Consider the following 18249-nt stretch of genomic DNA (forward strand, 5'->3'; position numbering starts at 1 on the left):
ACCTGCATACGCTCCAGTAGCCCCGTGAGCGCCTGCTGCCACGTCAGCGAGTGCATGTACTGCTCCGTGTTGATGATGCGGATCTCTCGCTCCAGCTCAGGGATAATGGCACCTGTGCGCCAGCCGTGACGCAGCATGAGATCCTGGGGGGCAGGGTGCAGGGTAGGCAGGGCTCAGTGCCGGCCAGGAGGTCCCCCTCCCCTCCCCACTGCGACCCATCCCGCCTCCCGCCCTCACCGCCAGGTCACTGTAGAGGTGGTCTCCGAAGTAGAGCACACGGGGGCCTCGCCATTCCGTCAGACGCAGGAAGTCAAACAGGTTTCCCTGGGAAGAGATTGGGGGTGGGCGGGGGAGACCGGGCTAAGCCCAGTGTGCCGAAGGGGCTCCCCCAGGGTAATTCTCCACCAGTCTTCCCAAATCCCTAATCCCCAGAGGCAGCAAGGCCCCTCTAGCCGGATGCTGGGCTGCCCTTTCCCGTGGCCTCGCTGTCCCCTCCAGGCTCCGGAAGGGGGTCTGCCTGGGGCAGGAAGGTCTCCTATAGGCCTGGCCTGGTGCCCTGGGCCTCCCCTCCCCGTGCCCTCACACCCACCCAAGCTAGGAATTGAGTTCATTCTTTGTGGGAAACAAACTGCAGCAGTGACCCCATGGCCCTGAAGCAAGCAGGCCACCTCAGCCTGAGCCCAGAGGGACCCAGCAGACCAATGGCAGTCCTCACTGTGAGGCCACCTGCCCCTCCTGCGCCAAAGCTGGAGAGATGAAAACAGCCAGGCTCAAGCACAGCAGAGGAAGCTGGCAGGGGAGCAGAAACCGGGGCAGGGGCAGCAGCCTCCACAGGGCAGGCACCCACAGCCCAGAAGTGAGAATATACACCCAGCAAAAAGGAGTTACTAGAGGCAGTCTGCAGGCGTGAGAGGCCTGGGGAGGTGACAGCCGTGGGGGAAACAGGTAGCTGTGAAGGGCTTAATGGTTGAAATAAGCTCAAGCAGAGAAGGTGAGGAGCAGGAGGGAAGTACGAGCGGGCGGGGCGCTGAGGACGTGCCAAGACGACGAGAACCACACACACAATGAAATTTCAGAACACCAGGCATACAGAAGTCTAAAGCCTGCCAGAGAAGAAAAATCAGTGTTCCCCACAAAGACGCGTGACCCTCCTCAGGCTCAGCCAGGATGCCAAGACAACAGGGAGCATCAGCCTCAGAGCCGAGGGGTAAAGCTCGTGCCCAAGGGGGCCACCGACAGTTGGGGGCCAGCAGGGTGGAAGGCCGAGCGGTCGGCAGGGGTGAAGGGCTGGGACCTTGGCACTGGGCGGCCCGAGGCTGCTCCCTGTGCCTGTCACTGGCCCGACTGCTGGCTTCTTCCCTGCCCCCAGCTTCTGGAACCTCCATCTCCAAGAAACCCAGCTCAGCCAGGATTTCCGCATTCCACCCAGAGCCAAGTGCCTTAATCACCTCCTGCTCACAGCCACCTGACACTTCCCCACCAAGCACAAGGCCCTTCTCACCCTCCTAGCCAGCCAGAAAAGGGGTTTCCTCCGAGGCCTGTGCCAGCACCCCCACCAGCCCAACTCGGGGGCCCCAACCAGGCTCATCTGGCTGCAGCAGAGTGCTCAGCCCGAGGCAAAAGCAGGGCCATTTATTGGGCACTTGGCGAATGCCCCAACAACCTAAGAGCTTTACACCACCACTCAAGTAGAGTATTATACCTCTTTTACAGACGAGGAAAGCACAGCACAGAGAGGCCAAGCAATTGGGCCAGGCCCTGGGAGCCACTTCCTGTGAGGGGACAGAGCCACAACAGAAGGTGTGGTGGCTGGTCAGGGCCCAAGAGGCCGTGCGGCAGCCCCGCCACAGCCTGGGGCCGTGGCTGGGCCCTGGGGTCCCTACCAGGTACAATTCCCACCTAGATGGCTCTCACCTGACGATAGATCTTGCCCTTTTCCAGGCGGGTGATACGGTCCCAATGCAGTGAGCCCTTCTCATCAAGTTTTCTGAAAGGCCTAGGGTGGGTTGAAAGGCCTAGGGTGGGGTTAAAGGGCCTGATTTCCAGTCTGTGGCAGGACCACAGGCTGGACACCTCCCACTCTGCAAAGGCCCACCTGCTCACCTGCCCATCAGCAAGGGGGTGCCCCCACCCCAGGCACACAGGGCGGCAAGCAGAGGCCAGTCCCCGCTCCCTGGGCCCATCGCCCCTGCCAGGCCCATACTTGCGCCGGTCGGTGAAGAAGCTGGGCTTGTCTGCCTGGACGATGACCACGTCGAAGAGTTGGCGCCAGTCGGCACCCACCATGTGCCGCATCCCCTTGTCCCTGGTGGGACAGAGTGGGACAGGTGGCAGGTGTCTGAGGGAGGCTCCAGGCCTGCCCATCCCAACTCAGGCCCCTGCCCTGCTCCCTCCTCCCACGGGTTGGGGGACACGGGGGTGCTCACACGAAGCTGAAAGGACTGTTGGTGATGAGGAACAGCTGTTTCCCGTGCGCCACCAGGCGGCTCAGGACGGCGAATGTCTCATCCCCTCGCAGGATGTACTTCTCTAATGGGGGGAGATGGGAGCTTGTGAGGGCCAGCCCTGCACCCTGCCCGGACAGGCCGCAGCAGGGCAACCATCCCCCCTTACCCATGTCCCGCTCGATCCACTGGTACATAAGGCCCTTCACGTGCACATCTCGAATGGCGTCCTGGGGGCAGTGGAGGGACAGTGAGGCCACAGTGGAGCCCAGGAGGACCTGCCCTGCTGTGGCTGGACTTCACCTTCCCTGCCACACTGGGAGGCAGGCCTAGCGCCCTCACCGTCACATCCTTATAGAGGTGTGCTTGGTCAAACTCCAGGCCATGGCCCAGGAAGTGGTCCACCACGCAGGAGAGCAGTGCCATCTCTGGCAGCGAGAAGATGTCCATGAACTGCTTGATGGAAGGACCCTGAGGAAGGACCACTGACTCAGCAAGCCCCAGCTCCGGAGACCCAAGCGCTCCAAATATGTCTTGGGACACTGGTGGAGGGGCACAGCCTGTGGGTCAGGGCTGGCGCACCAGGGTGTGGGCACTGCCTCCCAGGGAGCCAGCACCCACTGTGAGGTCATGGAGCTGGCTGCCCTGGGCAGTGGCAGACGGAGCGAGTACCTTGCCATAGAAGCCACTCATCTGGTACAGTGGGATGTGCTGGGTGCCCCCATATAGGTCGATCACCTCTTCGTCTGGTACAGGCTGAAGGCCCCTGGGTGGATGCAGAGATCACCAGTCCGAAGTGGTCCTGAACCCGGGCCACGGTGTAGGGTGGGGGACCGTGGGGTGATGCAGGACAGTGTGGACCTGGAGCAGCAGGCTGGGGTGCGGTCAGGGCAAGGTTAACACTGACCTGTAGGCTGTCCCCAGTTGCACATAATGGAAGGCGTCAATCTTCATCAGAAGACTCTGAGGGCACCAAGGGAGTAAGACGGGCAATGAAGGAGTTTGCCATTAGCTCTGAGCCAGCCTTTGCTAGCCCCCATGCCGAAGCCCCAGTTGGATGGTACCAAGGGTATCATGTGCACGCCAAGAGGAAGCTACAGCTTTGAGGCCAAGGGAGTAGAAAGATAAGCACCGCCCCCGCCCGCATAGGAGACGGGCAGCTAAGGAAGTAGTTCTGATATACATCCAGTCAGGAGGGGCCAGGGAGTCAGTGGTCTAGCCACTCACCTTCTGAATATCATAGTGGAGGCCACGGATGGCAAAGCTGGGGTTGTAGTCATACTTTCGAATCCCCTCTGGGTACTGTCAGGGGAAATCAGGTCAGGCCTGAGCCAGCAGTACTGACAGACCTGCTGGCTGGGCAGCTGCCTCAGGGGATCAATTCAGCCACCCATCCAGGGGCGCCCCATGATCCGGCCTGGGACCCCTACCTGTCTGGCCTCACCTTGTAGTGCTCAATCAGGATGTCACGGGCGGCAGTGAAGATCTCTGGGTGCAGTGTGTCCGCATACTGGGCCAGGGTGTAGTCATAGTCGAAGCCGTAGACCTCCACATCACGCAGGCTGATCTCGTTGTTGGCATAGATGGCCGCTGGGTTCAGGAGACTGCAGACCTCAGGAGGCAGGAGGTCTAGAGGAAGGAGGTATAAGTGTAATGAGGATGATCAGGAAACACCCTAAAATGGTACTCTTAGCTCAATGCAGCATTAGGTCAAACTGAGGCTCAGAGAAAAGTCACTCGCCCAGGGTCACATGGGTGGGGTAAGGACCCTATGGGTCCTGGATTATACCACCGCCTGCAGCCTACCAGTTGCTCTGAGCCATGCCTCCTCCAGACTCTCATAAGCCCCATGGGACACCTGGCTATGCTCTGACACTTTCCACCTTGCCTGAAGCTGGGGTTGGGACTTAGGAACATTATCAAGGTGAGGGGTACTGGGTAGCTCCGCTGCTGCTCAGGGCCCCAGCTCTGTGCACCTGCCACAGGTCTCACAGTGAGGCCCCTCTAATCGGATTTCAGCTGCCCACCAGTCCACGTAATGACATTCACTGCCCCTGGGACCAAGCAGGACCCTGTGGGGCTCCTGGGTACAGAAGCCTTTCTGTCCCCCATTTCTGTCCCCCACTCCAGCCTCCATGACCTTCCCTGGGTTCCAAAGGGCAGATTTGAAAAGCTGCTAGTAGGGAAGGGAAAGGATGGGGAGACAAGGGAGGAGCAGCCAAGAAACAACCTGAAGCAAGATTTGAGGAACCAGAGAAGCTCATCAAGATTAGACCAGGGCTTCCCTGGTGGCACAGTGGTTAAGAATTCGCCTGCCGATGCAGGGGACATGGATTCATGCCCTGGTCCGGGAAGATCCCACATGCCGCGGAGCAGCTGGGCCCGTGAGCCATGGCTGCTGGGCCTGCGCGTCCGGAGCCTGTGCTCCGCAATGGGAGAGGCCACAACAGTGAGAGGCCCGCGTACCGCAAAAAAAAAAAAACCTGCCTCTTGGGACTTCCCTGGTGGTGCAGTGGTTAAGAATCCACCCGCCAATGCAGGAGACACGACTTCGATCCCTGGTCTGGGAAGATCCCACATGCCACGGAGCAACTAAGCCCATGCACCACAACTACTGAAGCCTGCGTGCCTGGAGCCCTTGCTCCACAAGAGAAGCCACCACAATGAGAAGCCCAGCGCACTGCAACAAAGAGTAGCCCCCCTGCTCACCACGACTAGAGAAAGCCCGCGCACAGTAACGAAGACCCAACGCAGCCAAAAAAAAAAAAAAAGAATCTGCCTGCCAATGCAGGGGATACGGGTTTGAGCCCTGGTCCGGGAAGATCCCACATGCCATGGAGCAACTAAGCCCGTGCGCCACAACTACTGAAGCCCACGTGCCTAGAGCCTGTGCTCCACAACAAGAGAAGCCACTGCAATGAGAAGCCTGCGCACCACAACGAAGAGTAGCCCCAGCTCGACGCAACTAAAGAAAGCCCACGCGCAGCAATGAAGACCCAGTGCAGCCCAAAATAAATAAATTAAAAAAAGAAAAAAAAAAAGATTAGGAGACCACAAGATTAAAGGAGTGCAGACCCTGCACACACCCTAATCTTATCAGCAACCCCACCCTTGAACGACTGCTATAAAAACTCCTCACCAATTCCTCCCCGGTTGGCAGATAGTTTTTTGGCGCAGGAGCCTGTCCCCCTTTGCCTGCCAAAGCAATAAAGCTATTCTCTTCTACTTCACCCAAAACTCTGTCTCCAAGATTCGATTTGGCACCCAACATGGGGCTGACTCGTGGGCAGTCCTGGGGCGGGTGCGGGGCGGGGGGGGGGGTGGTTCCCTGGCTTGATTGGATGCTCCAAGATTTTCTCCATGCCAGCCTCATTCAAGAGTGGAGGGCTGAAGAATTCCTTTAGAGACCAGATCACCTGGGACCCTTGTCTGGGAAGGCTGAGCCCCAGTCATACCCCATCGGCCATCCTGGCAGCTGGAACTCCGAGGCGGGACGAGACAGTGGAAGAGTGGTCCTGCTAGGGACCACCCTAGCAACTGCCCAGCTGCCGAGGTCATCTTCGCCTTGAGGATGTTCCTCTCTTCCTCCTGCCTGGACCACCCTGGACTTCCTACTCCAAGGAATTATTTTGGGGAAGCATAAAAGTAGCATTTGGGATGTCACAACACCTCGGCTAGCATTTGGGGAAGTCCCCCAGCGTGTACTCTGTGGCCACTTTGACCCTGTCCGTTTGGGGGAACCTTGGTTCCCATTTGGGGGATTCTCCATTCCAGGAAATCCCATTTGAGAGGTGTGCCACTTGGGCAGAGATCACGGGCTAAGTGGGACTTGGAAGCCCATTTCGTTTTGGTTTCTGTTTGGGTTTTTGGTTTCTTTGGTTTGAGGCTTCTGTTGCTGGCTAGGATTTTGGTTTGTTCTTGGTCTGAGCCTGAGTGTTCTTTCAATCAAACATGGGAAGTGCTTCTTCTTCGAGTCCATCTGATAGTCCCCTGGGGAAAATTCTGGCAGACTGGTCAACCTATAGCTATCAACCTATGGCTAAAAAGAATGAGATTCTATTGTAATTCTGTTTGGCCAATGTACATTCTTAAAAGTAAGGAGAAGTGGCCTTTGTGTGGTAGCCTAAATTATTATTCTATTCTTCAGCTAGAATCCTTTTGTCACAGGAATGGAAAGGCTGGGAATTCTCTCCACTCCATCTGGGCTAGCCACTCTGGGCTCTCCAAGAGCCAACTCTGGGTTTGTTCTTTTTCAAGAACTGAGCCAATCTGTTTGGAAACCTTTGTCTGGGAGTGGAAGCAGAATTTTTAAACTACACCTCTAATTATCTGTGTGGCCATAGCTTACCTGTCATCTGTGCTTTTATGTGTATTGTTTTGGGGTGAGCCACTCTGGCTTGTGCAGGGTGGGAAAATTCTACCTGCTCATTGTGGGCCACTTTGAATTCTCTGTCCGGGAGTGGAAATGGAATCTTTGGGCTACGCCTTGTCTGATCTTTTGTTTGTGGGACCATGTTTGTTTTTTGTATGTGTGTGTGTGTCAGTACTTGCACTGACTGGTTGAGACATCTTTTGTGAATAACAGAGCTCACGTGTGACAACATCAGTGTATCCTTCCCTATTGCGTGGGGCTTTGCCTGTGGAGGAATGTTGGTTGGGATTTTCCCTTTTGGACTAGCCTTGTTATAGGTGACCAGAGCTCTGTTCAATCTCTGTACACCCCCTAGGGTATTTTTACAAAACTAGGAGCTCTTCAGCTATGCTCCCATGAAAAGGAATTGGTATTTCTTTCCCCCTGTGCCTAGGTCCTCAGGAACACATGTTATCTAGACCATCTCTAGTTCCTGAGACTGAAGAAAAAGGGCAGGGGAAAGAAGGCCTTATTAAACTCAAAGTGGAAAAACTGTGAGATCTCTGGTTCTGTCTTTATGTAGGAGCTAACTTGTAAATGAGCTCTGTTTAATTGACTTAAAAGTAAGAGCTTACAAGTTAAATCTAAATGTCTAAAAAATTGGCCAATATAAATTTTGGACCACACGATCTGGGAAATACTCAGTACTGAATTGATATCTGTTACTGAAGGTAGGTTAAGCTTGTTGGTTTAATTAATATAGACATGTATTTAGAATCATCAGTGTTAAGTAAAGCAAACGAGGTTTAAGAGTTTTTAGGTAAACTCTTTATGAGTAAGTATTTTAGGAATGTCTACTTAAGAATAATCTCTCCAGATGCTTGGTAACTTAAAATTGTAGAGTTGTGCTAAATTAAGTTAAATGATGGAAGTTTATTGAATAGGTAGGCCATTGCCAAGTAAAATAAGATACTGAAACATTAATTACTGAATACTGGCTTCCCTTTGCAGAGAGACTAAAGGTATGTAGGAACTAAAGGTATTTGGTGCCACCCTGTGATTCTTTATAAGAAAGCACATGTCTGGGACTTCCCTGGTGGTCCAGTGGTTAAGAGTCTACCTTCCAATGCAGGAGATGTGGGTTTGATCCCTGGTCGGGGAACTAAGATCCCACATGCTGTGGGGCAACCAACTAAGCCCACACGCTCTGGAGCCCGCATGCCACAACTAGAGAGAAGCCCCGCACGCCGCAAAGAAGAGCACACATGCCACAACTAAGACCCGACGCAGCCATAAATAAATGAGTGAAGAATATTAAATAAAAAAGAAAGCACATGTCTTTAGAAATTATTGGTATTTATGTTTATAAATCTACAGAGTGCTGAAGACAATTCACGGTTGCTTAAGGAAAGTAGGTTGTGTGTTTTGAACAAAAGATGGTATGAGGAATGGCACTGCATTTTCCTAAGGAAAAAAAAAAGTGATTTTTGCCCTAGAGCTGGTTGATTTTGAATGGAAAAGGGGCAAAATGTTTACAGAAAGTTGTAGAAGGTCTGCAGAAAAGGAAAAGGAAATTTAGTTGGGTAAATGAATTTTGTTGGGAGTGGGCTGGGACAAGACTGGATTTGGTTTCTTCCTCTAAAGTTTTCTTGAAATACTGCTTTTGATAACAGCTTGTGAGTTCCTTTGCCTTTAAGTGATCTGTATTCACCTTTAAAATCTTTTCACTTTGGTTAAGTAAATAGCATTGTTTGGCAGTTTCTAAAAGTTCTTTTGACCTCCAGCTAACTTTGAGATGCTTCAGAGGGCCCCTGAGGCATTTCAGAGAGAAACATTTAATTAAGATTTGGTACGTTAAATCAAATGTAATCAGTTGTAATTCTGGTTATTGTAACCAAGTTTCTTTATCGATTACATTGTAATCAGATGTTTAACTGCATCCTTTAAGTCCTTCTGTCATTTATAGACAGTTATTGTACTCTGATGCTTTTGCAGAAGTGCTTCATCTTCAAGATTTATGCGAAGGACCTTCAGACAAATACAGGTCTCTCATAAATGTCATATCATACCACTGAGCTGGGTCTACTGCTTAAAGCACATGTACAATGCTCGTGTGACAATTGGGTATAAATGATAAAATGTATGTCCTATAAAATGTTTCCTCACTAACATACCTCTGAGCTTGTTCATGATACCTGATCAGTTTTCCTCCAGTGTGGATTAACTAGGCAAATATAAAAGAGGCCTAGCATGGAGGGACATGATCTACAACCAGGTCAAACAGCTGTATCACCCCGGCATTGAGGGACAGCTATTTTGATTATCAATGCTTTCTATTGAAAGATTTGCAATCAGAGGGAAAATGATGAAAAAAATCTGCATGTATTGAGGTGTGGGGAAGTCACTGGCTTATACATGGTTTAACTTTAAAAAAAGGCCTGTTTTGTGGCCTTTCAGACACGCATTGTACATCTGCTTTGACACTGAGGAGGGGAGTGCATTTGAAAGTCAAAATGGAGTAACTATGGTAAAACGAACTGACCGTTGTGTATGTGATTTCGGACATATTTCTGTATTGTTGCAAACTTGAATTTTCTGAGCTACATCAGACTTGGGATGCCACAAGGATTTAAAAATTCCCCCACTCTCTTCAACGAGATTTTGGCTAAAGATTTACAAGGATTGCACGTGGATCAAGGTTGAGTAGAGGCCTTCCCAGCCAGAACAGAAAAAGTATTAGAAGTGACAAAAGCTCTTCTTAAGGACATTATTCCTAGGTACAGCCTTCCCTCTACTATTCAGAGTGACCATGGATCTGCTTTCATAGCAGAAATAACACAAACAGTAAATAAAGCTTTAGGTATATAATGGAAACTTCGCTCAGCATGGAGACACCGATCTATGAGAAAGGCTAAGAAGATGAATCACACCATGAAGAACTTTTGCTAAGCTATGCCAGGAAACTCATCTAAAATAGAACAAGGGCTTGCCAATTGCTCTCCTCCATATGTGGGTGGCCCCTAGAAGCAGGCGAGGGTTGAGCCCTTAAGAAATTATATACAGGCGACCATTCTTGGCTCCTAAGAGTAAAGAAAGAAAAACAGTTCATGGTTCTGGGAAAGTTGGACAGCTGCATGTAAATCAATGAAGTTAGAACACACCCTCATACCATGCACAAAAATAAACTAAAAATGGCTTAAAGACTGAAACGTAAGACATGACACCATAAAACTCCTAGAAGAGCACAGGCAAAACATTCTCTGACATAAATCCTACCAATGTTTTCTTAGGTCAGTCTCCCAAAACAAAAATAAACAATGGAACCTAATGAAACTTACAAGCTTTTGCACAGCAAAGGAAACCACTCAAAAAATGAAAAGACAACCTACGTACGGAATGGGAGAAAATATTTGCAAATGATGAGACAGACAAGAGTTAATCTCCAAAATATACTAACAGCTCATACAACTCAACAACAAAAAAACAAACAACCCAGGGAATTCCCTGGAGGTCCAGTGGTTAGGACTGTGTACTTTCACTGCTGAGGGTGCGGGTTTCATCCCTGGTTGAGGAACTAAGATCCTGCAAGCTGCACAGTGCGGCCAAAAAAACAAACAACAACAAAAAAAAAACAAAAAAAAAGAAAAAAAAACACCAATCAAAAAACAGGCAGAAGACCATAATAGACATTTCTCCAAAGAAAACATTTAGATGGCCAGTAGGCATGTGAAAAGATGCTCAACATCACTAATTATTAGAGAAATGCAAATCAAAACTACAATGAGGTACCACTTCATACCAGTCAGAATCCCCATCATTAAAAAGTCTACAAATAACAAATGCTGGAGAGGGTGTGGAAAAAAGGGAATTCCACTCTTGGTGGGAATACAAGTTGGTGCAGCCACTATGGAAAACAGTGTGGAGGTTCCTCAGAAAACTAAAAATAGAACTACCATATGATCCAGGAATCCTGATCCTGGGCATATACCCAGACAAAACTATAATTCAAAAAGATACATGCACCCTATGTTCACAGCAGGACTATTCACAATAGCCAAGACATGGAAACAACCTAAATGTTCAACAGATGAATGGATAAAGAAGATGTGGTACACATAAAAAATGGAATACTACTCAGCCATAAAAAGAATGAAATAATGCCATTTGCAGCAAGCATGGATGCAACGAGAGATTATCATACTAAGTGAACTAAGTCCGAAAGACAAATACCATATATCTCACTTACATGTGGAATCTAAAATAGGGCACAAATGAACCTATCTACAAAACAAACAGATTCACAGACATAGAGAACAGACTTTTGGTTGCCAGGGGAGAGGTGGGGAGGTGGGGAGGCAGAGGGATGGACTAGGAGTTGGGGGTTACTGGATGCAACTGTTACATTTAGAATGGATGAACAGGGACTTCCCTAGCAGTCCAGTGGTTAAGACTTTGCCTTTCAATGCAGAGGGTGTGGGTTTGATCCCTGGTCAGGGAGCTAAGATCCCACATGCCTCGTGGCCAAAAACCAAAACATAAAACAGAAGCAATACTGTAACAAATTCAATAAAGACTTAAAAAAAAAATGGTCCATTTAAAAAAAAAATCTTAAAAAAACAAAAAGAATGGATAAACAACAAGGTCCTACTGTATAGCACAAGGAACTATAGCCAATCTCCTGGGATAAACCATAATGGAAAGACTATAAAAAAATAATGTAGGGCTTCCCTGGTGGCACCGTGGTTAAGAATCCGCCTGCCAATGCAGGGGACACAGGTTCGAGCCCTGGTCTGGAAAGATCCCACGTGCCACGGAGCAACTAAGCCCGTGCACCACAACTACTGAGCCTGTGCTCTAGAGCCCATGAGCCACAACTACTGAAGCCCACACGCCTAGAGCCCATGCTCCGCAACAAGAGAAGCCACCACAATGAGAAGCCTGCATGCCACAACAAAGAGTAGCCCCTGCTCGCTGCAACTAGAGAAAGACCGCACACAGCAGTGAAGACCCAATGCAGCCTAAAAAAAAAAAAAAGTATATATGTGTATAACTGAGTCACTTTTATATAACAGAAATTAGCACATGGTAAATCAACTATACTTCAAATAAATAAGTTAAGCAGTATGTACAACAGACTGGTCAATTGTTAACCGCTAAGCATGAGTTTGTGTCTCACAGGTCTCCCCCTCGCCTGGAAGCTCCCTTTCATCCCTTCAAAGCAGGAGACAGGGTGCTGCTGAAAGTGTGGAAAGAACAAGAACCTGAGCAGCAGCTTGAAGAAAAATGGAAGGGAGCCTATGATGTTCTTACCACTCATACCTCTCTGAAACTGGATGGAGTAAAACCATGGGTACATCACACTAGAGTAAGATGATCACCAGAGACTGACCAGCCACACCTGCCTACAGCCAGCGAACAAGACTCCTAAGAAGTGGACATCTCACTCTTTGGGAAACCTTAAGTATTTGTTCCGACAAGTGTAATGAAGTTTTGTTTTCTTATTCTTTCTCATACCTTTTACTTTTCCCCACAAAACTATAGATTCATATGCTGATTCTCTTGATAATTCATAACTGCTGGATATGTGGTGAGCTTCCTATTTCCGAGTCTTCAGGGTTGACTTGGTGAGTTTTCCCCCTTACAGGGAATTGTTTGGAAACAACTGGCTACAACAGCCCAGTTCCAGACTGGGTTTCCGATTTATTCTCCTGAATTTCTAAGGAAGTGAGATCTACACCATCTACTAAAGATCCAGTTGTCACTCGTTTTACCTTTAACTTGGGTCTGTTGCACCAAAATGGCAGACTAAGGGATTGAGATCTTAATCATACAGGACTCCTCGGATCCAGGACTAGGAATTCAAGTATTTCTAATATCCTTTCTTTCTGTTTCTTTAATAAATTTATTTATTTATTTTTGGCTGTGCTGGGTCTTCGTTGCAGTGTGCAGGCGTTCTCTCCTTGCAGCGAGTGGGGTCTACTCTTCATTGCAATGCACAGGCTTCTCATTGTGGTGGCTTCTCTTGTTGCGGAGCACAGGCTCTAGAGCTCAGGCTCAGTAGTTGTGGCGCACGGGCTTAGTTGCTCCGTGGCACGTGGGATCTTCCCAGGCCAGGGCTTGAACCTGTGTCCCCGGCATTGGCAGGCGGATTCTTAACCACTGCACCACCAGGGAAGCCCTCTAATATTTCTAATTCGGTATCTATGCCCCGTTTCAGCAGGAAGTAAGATTTGGGGAAAGATAAAATTGAAGCAGGGATTAAAACCGAGTCCCTCTGCCAAGTTTATGATTAACATTTCTATCCAAAACAATTATTCCTTATCTTGTCCAACATCTGTTCTCCTCAAGACTGAGGAGTATCAAAGAAAAGGGGGGAGTGAAACCAAGCAAGACCCTGTGGGGCTCCTGGGCACAGAAGCCTTTCTGTCCCTCATTTCTTGTTTGTAGGGAACAGACTCCAGCCTCCATGACCTTCCCTGGGTTCCAAAGGGCAGATTTGAACAGCTGTTAGTCGGGAAGGGAAAGGATGGGGAGACAACGGAGCAACAGCCGAGAAACCACCTGAGGCAAGATCTGAGGAACCAGAGAAGCTCATCAAGATTAGGAGACCACCTGAGATGAGATTAAAGGAGTGCAGACCCTGCTCACACCCTAATCTTCTCAACAACCCCACCCTTGCACCATTGCTAGAAAAACTTACCAACTCCTCCTGGGTTGGGAGATAGTGTTTTGGGGCAGGAGCCTGCTGCGTCCCCCTTTGCCTGGCAAAGCAGGAAAGCTATTCTCTTCTACTTCACCTAAAACTCTGTCTCCGAGACTTGATTCAGCACTGGTGTACAGAGGCCGAGTTTTCAGCATCACCGCTAGGCAGGGAACATTGCTAATTATGACAGGTGGGACATGTGGTAGGTTCTGGGTCATTACCCAGGCTGCTCTCCTCTGAGGATACAGTCATAGCCACCCCAATCCCCTGGCTGCTCCCTAGGGGGCTGAGGGTCTCCAGGCTTATCTGCCTTTGTTTCCCCATCTGTGCAGTGGGGGAGGTGGACGGGGAAAGGGCACGGGCTTTGAGGTCAGAGAGAGCAGACCGAACCCTCCCTCACATGGCTGTGACCTCAGGAAAATTACCACACCTTACCTTTTGGGGCTCAGTTTCCTTGTCTCTAAAGGAGGAATAAAAATTGTACCAACCTACAAAATTAAAAAGAGGGTCATACAGAACGTGCTCTGGGCAGCATTCCCACCTGGACCCGTGGCAAATGTAGGATTAAATGGGCAATGCACCTCTGGAGCCCACATTTCCCTGTCCCCAGTTTCCCTCAAAGAAACGGGTTGCAGGGAATCAGAGGGGAGCAGGCAGGACTAGGTACACACACAGCACACTGCCTTGCAGGGGCTCCAGGTGGCCCCGTTCCTGAGACCTCTAGCCTGTGGCTGAGGCCCAAAGAGCCCAAGCCTCCAGTGAATTAATTTTTGTCTCAGACACAAGTTGTGATCTTGAAGCAGAAGCCCTTGGCCATGGAGCAGACATTTGCCTCAGAGGTCCCTTTGGAACACAGGCTCCACACCCATCCCCTTTCCTTTGGAGACAAGTACAGAATGTGGGTGGGGGAACAGGTGTGGCTGGTTCCTCTGGTGGCCCTTAGGCCTGGAAGAGCAGCTGCTTCAGATTCGTGGGTGCAGATGGAACACTCCTCACCTGGGTGCACATGAGACACAGCTGACATCAGCTCTCTTATGAAGCTGCTTCTGAGATGTCCCTTCCCACGGTCCTGAGTTCCTGGGTGCCATCTGTGACTCTCAGCACAAAGCCCAGTAGTTCCCCAGGAGGGTAGGGGTCTGCTTGGCTGTGCAGCCCCTTCCTGGCACTGAGTTCTGGCCAAATCCAGGCTTTCGCCTCTGCCCTTGAGGATATTCCGAGGGATGGACAACCCTCCCAGGAACAAAGCAGGATGGGGAAGCAGCCCACAGGCCTGGCCTCCTGACCCAGCTTCTAGACTGAGAAAACCATAGCTCTGGGGGCCAGAAGGCCCCAGTTTCTTCCATAGGGCTGTGGTGGTGCATGGGGCCAGGTGAGGAGATATGCCCCCCACCTGCACCAGCCTCCCAAATTCACTGGTCTCACTGTCCAGCCCCCACCTTCCAGGCCAACTCCTCTCAATGGCAGCCATGAGACTTGTGGGGGCCATCCTCCCAGCTGCTGCAGGTGCCTTAGAGCTCACTCCAATCCCATGAGGTGATCACATTTATTCCTCCATCATCCAGAGGAAGAAACTGGAGTGCAGGGAGGTAAAGTCACTTGCTCCAAACCATCTAGCAACAGGCCATGGAACTGAGATTTGAATTCAGGTCACCCTAACTGCCTCAATCACTTTGTCCCTCCGCCTAGCCTTCCAGTGTCACCACAATGAGGCTGGGGGGGGAGGGGCTGGCCTGGGGCCTGGCTCCCCAGCAAAGTTTTGCCCACAGGCATCAGCATGTCTCAATGTCCAGAATCTCCCCCAAGGAAACCCAGCCAGAAGGGGATAGTTAGGACCCAGGGGTGCAAAGCTGGTCCATCCCGGCACTCACTATGGCATCTTGGAAATGACCTTGCCCTTATCACATCAAGAGGAGCTTGCGGGGGGGGGGGGGGGGGGTCTCTGTGAAGATCTGAAAATCCAAGTGGGCCCTGAGTGATAAAGCCCACTAGACTTCCCTATGTCTCTCCCCCACACCTACAATGCAGGCTTCTCAGGCTGCTCTACTGAGGGTCTTCTCGAGGCCCAGAGCAAAGACAGGTCCTTAAACGGCACCCCATGTATGCCCAGTCCACTGGGTGGTGGGGGGAGGCAGGGATGGTCCTGATAGAGGCCCAAGGGCTTCAAAACCACCAGTCTTCAGGGCTTATTCTGCCTTCAGCTCCTCAAAATGTGAGTCCTGTCCACCCATACTACTCCCAGGTCTCTACACAGCTGGAGTGGAAGCCCTCGTTCAGGCAGTTGGAATCTTCCAGACAGGACCACTTTGTCTTATAAGATGGCAAAAGCTATATCACTCCCAGAGGGGCTCCTCCTGAAGTTGCCCCATCCATTCCTGGACTCTTTCCGAGTCAGCACCACAACCCTGTGACAGAGGCCCCAGGACTGTGTTTTCCGATGTAAGACACTGAGGGTCCGAGAGGAAGAGGCTTGCTGAGCGCCACCCAGCTGGTCAGTGATAGGGCCAAGCCCCAACCACATCTGTCTGCTAAAGAGGCAGGGCCCCAGAGACCAGAACAAATATCCAGCCCTCTGGCCTCACCAGGGTGCTCTGGGGCCTCATCTGCCAGTTTTGCAGAGGGAGAGAGGATAGAGGAGTAAGTGCCCTGGCCAAGGAAGCAGCAACCCTTCTGGATTCCAGGGGACTTGGGCGACTTGGTGTCGTTTCTCCAAACAACGCCTTCCCCTCCTGAGCTGAGAGCGCGAGACTCCAGGGCGGAATCTAGAGGCGTCCGAAGAGTCTAGTCGGCATCTTTTGAGTCAGGAATCTCTAGGAGCCCGCTTCGGCCAGCGCCGCCGGCTGGCTGGCTTTGTCCCCAGTACTCCCGCCCCAACTAAAGGCCCCGAAGAGAACAAGGGGTTGGGGGCGTTTCCGCTTCGGCCTCCCAACAGGCGGGACCCTGAGGAAAGACGGCGGGGCCCGCCTTCCGGCGGCCGCTACAGGAACCCCGAGCTCCTGAATACTGAGCGGAGGAACAAACCGCGCACCCGCCCGCCTCCGGGAGTCCTCAGAAGCCCCCAGGACCCTCCGCCGGAGTCCCTCCCGAAGGGTTGCCCGGCCTTAGGGCTCTGGGGCCCTGGCGAGCCCCACCACGGCGCTCCCCCCGAGGAGCGGCGCCCGGGACGACTCGGGAGCGGTACCCTGGAACTCGGTCCGTCGGTCCGTCGGCCAGGCTCGCGTGTGCCGCCGAGAGGGCTACACGCCCGGCGCTCCTCCCGCTCGGGCTCACCTACCGTGCACCAGTCTCCGCATGTCCTGGTATCGAGCCCACAGGTGTGCGCTGGGCTCGGCGCCGCCGGCGGGCGCCGAGCGCGGGGCGCCGGGGCAGTGGGCGCCGGGACCCGGAGGGCCGCAACCAGGACAGGAGGGCGAGGACGAGGCGGCTCGCGGCCCGCCGTGGTCTCGGCGCGGCAGGCAGCGCCGAGCGGCCGCCCGCAGCCCCACACCCGCCATGCCCGCTGCGCGCCGCCCGCGCTGCCCTCAGCCCTCCGGCCCGTCCGCCGCCCTCCTACTGCGCGCCCGCCACCGTGGCCGCGTGCTCCTCACAGCGGCCGGCCAATGGGCGCGGCGCGCGGAGCCCGACCGCCAATGGGAGCGTCCCTATGTCCGGGGGGCGGGAAGTCCCGGACGGGGCGGGGCGGACTCCCCGACCCCCTCCCCCAGTCTCCGGAGCGGCCCAGGAGGACTCTGCGCCCCTTCGGAATCTACGGTGGCGATGGCGGCTCCTTCTTTCCTCCCCTAGGGAGGCAGGCGGGCCTAAGAAAGGCCGTCCCCGCGAGGCTCCGGACGGCCAGGGCTCGGAGGGGAAAGGGCCAGAGCGCGGCGGGTCCACCCCGGCCCCCCGGTCCTCTGTCTCCCCCTCTGCTCCCGGGGCCTCCCGCCCCTTCCCCCACCTCCTGTCCTTCTGACCTCAGATCCTCTGCCCCTTCCCCCAATCCTGCAGCGGGGGTCCTGTTCCCCGCCCCTCGCCCCTGCCGGTTCTGCCCGCGGACCAGAGACCGGCCCGTTTCACTCACGTCTCTGGCGGATAGAGTCCTTCCCGCGCGCTCCCCGCTGCCAGCCCCACGCTGGGTGAGACCTCGGGACCGCAGCGCAGCCGACGTCCGCTGAAGCAGACGTCGCTCCCTCTTTGTGCCTTACACAGATGACCTCTGTTAACTTGGAGCGAGGTGGTGGGCCAGGGGTCACTGTGCTTGCCTGGTTCCTACCTCAGCAAATGGCCGCACCGAACCGCTCCATTCCTCGCTTCCCCACGCGGGACTCTCTAGCTCTTCTAGCAATATCACCAGGATTTACAACGAAATTCCTCTTTCCTGCTGGGAACCACTCTCCACCCGCGTGTATTCCACACAGATCCATTTTCTAAGTCCACATGCGCATGTGCTCTGGGCCTTCAGCAGGCCGACCCTGCACCCGTGGGCCTTGTCGGTGGAGAGCTGGCTAGCTAGACACTGTTTCTGTGGGATGCTCCCCGCGGTGTCCTCGCCGGGTCTAAGGGTGTACATTCCAATATTCACTGCACCTTGGCTGAGGACCTACAGTGTGCCAACCCCTGGGCCAAGTGCTGGCACAGGATGGAGGCCATAGGTGGGCCCGTGGGTGGGCGGCTGCCCTCCCCACTCCCAGGGCCCCAGTGAGCTAAGTGTGCACTGGGGGCTTAGCCATATGTAAGCCTTGTCTGGGCGGGAGATGGGTGCTCTGTGGTGTCCAGCC

General features: G+C 52.6%; 1 protein-coding gene across 2 annotated transcripts in view; it reads right to left on the reverse strand.

Annotated features, from left to right (window-relative positions):
- Positions 1-17036, reverse strand: part of NT5DC2 (5'-nucleotidase domain containing 2) — a 17672-nt gene extending 636 nt beyond the window's left edge. Inside the window, exons 1-12 of one of the 2 annotated variants that reach the window (XM_082663905.1) lie at positions 16770-17036; positions 3889-4073; positions 3672-3746; positions 3352-3407; positions 3117-3210; positions 2787-2915; positions 2614-2674; positions 2427-2529; positions 2204-2305; positions 1915-1996; positions 238-324; positions 3-143 (exon numbers count right to left, since the gene is read on the reverse strand). In XM_082663905.1, coding sequence (XP_082520031.1) covers positions 3-143; positions 238-324; positions 1915-1996; positions 2204-2305; positions 2427-2529; positions 2614-2674; positions 2787-2915; positions 3117-3210; positions 3352-3407; positions 3672-3746; positions 3889-4073; positions 16770-16989 — 1335 coding nt within the window. In that variant the 5' untranslated portion in view covers positions 16990-17036. Of the gene's footprint in view, positions 1-2; positions 144-237; positions 325-1914; positions 1997-2203; positions 2306-2426; positions 2530-2613; positions 2675-2786; positions 2916-3116; positions 3211-3351; positions 3408-3671; positions 3747-3888; positions 4074-13495; positions 13532-16769 lie in introns of those variants that run through there. The other variant, XM_082663906.1, reaches the window with a different exon arrangement.
- Between the last annotated feature and the right edge of the window lie 1213 nt (positions 17037-18249).

The sequence above is a fragment of the Grampus griseus genome (assembly GCF_964374135.1).
Source record: "Grampus griseus genome assembly, chromosome: 10".
In the NCBI taxonomy this organism is placed as follows: Eukaryota; Metazoa; Chordata; class Mammalia; order Artiodactyla; family Delphinidae; genus Grampus; species Grampus griseus.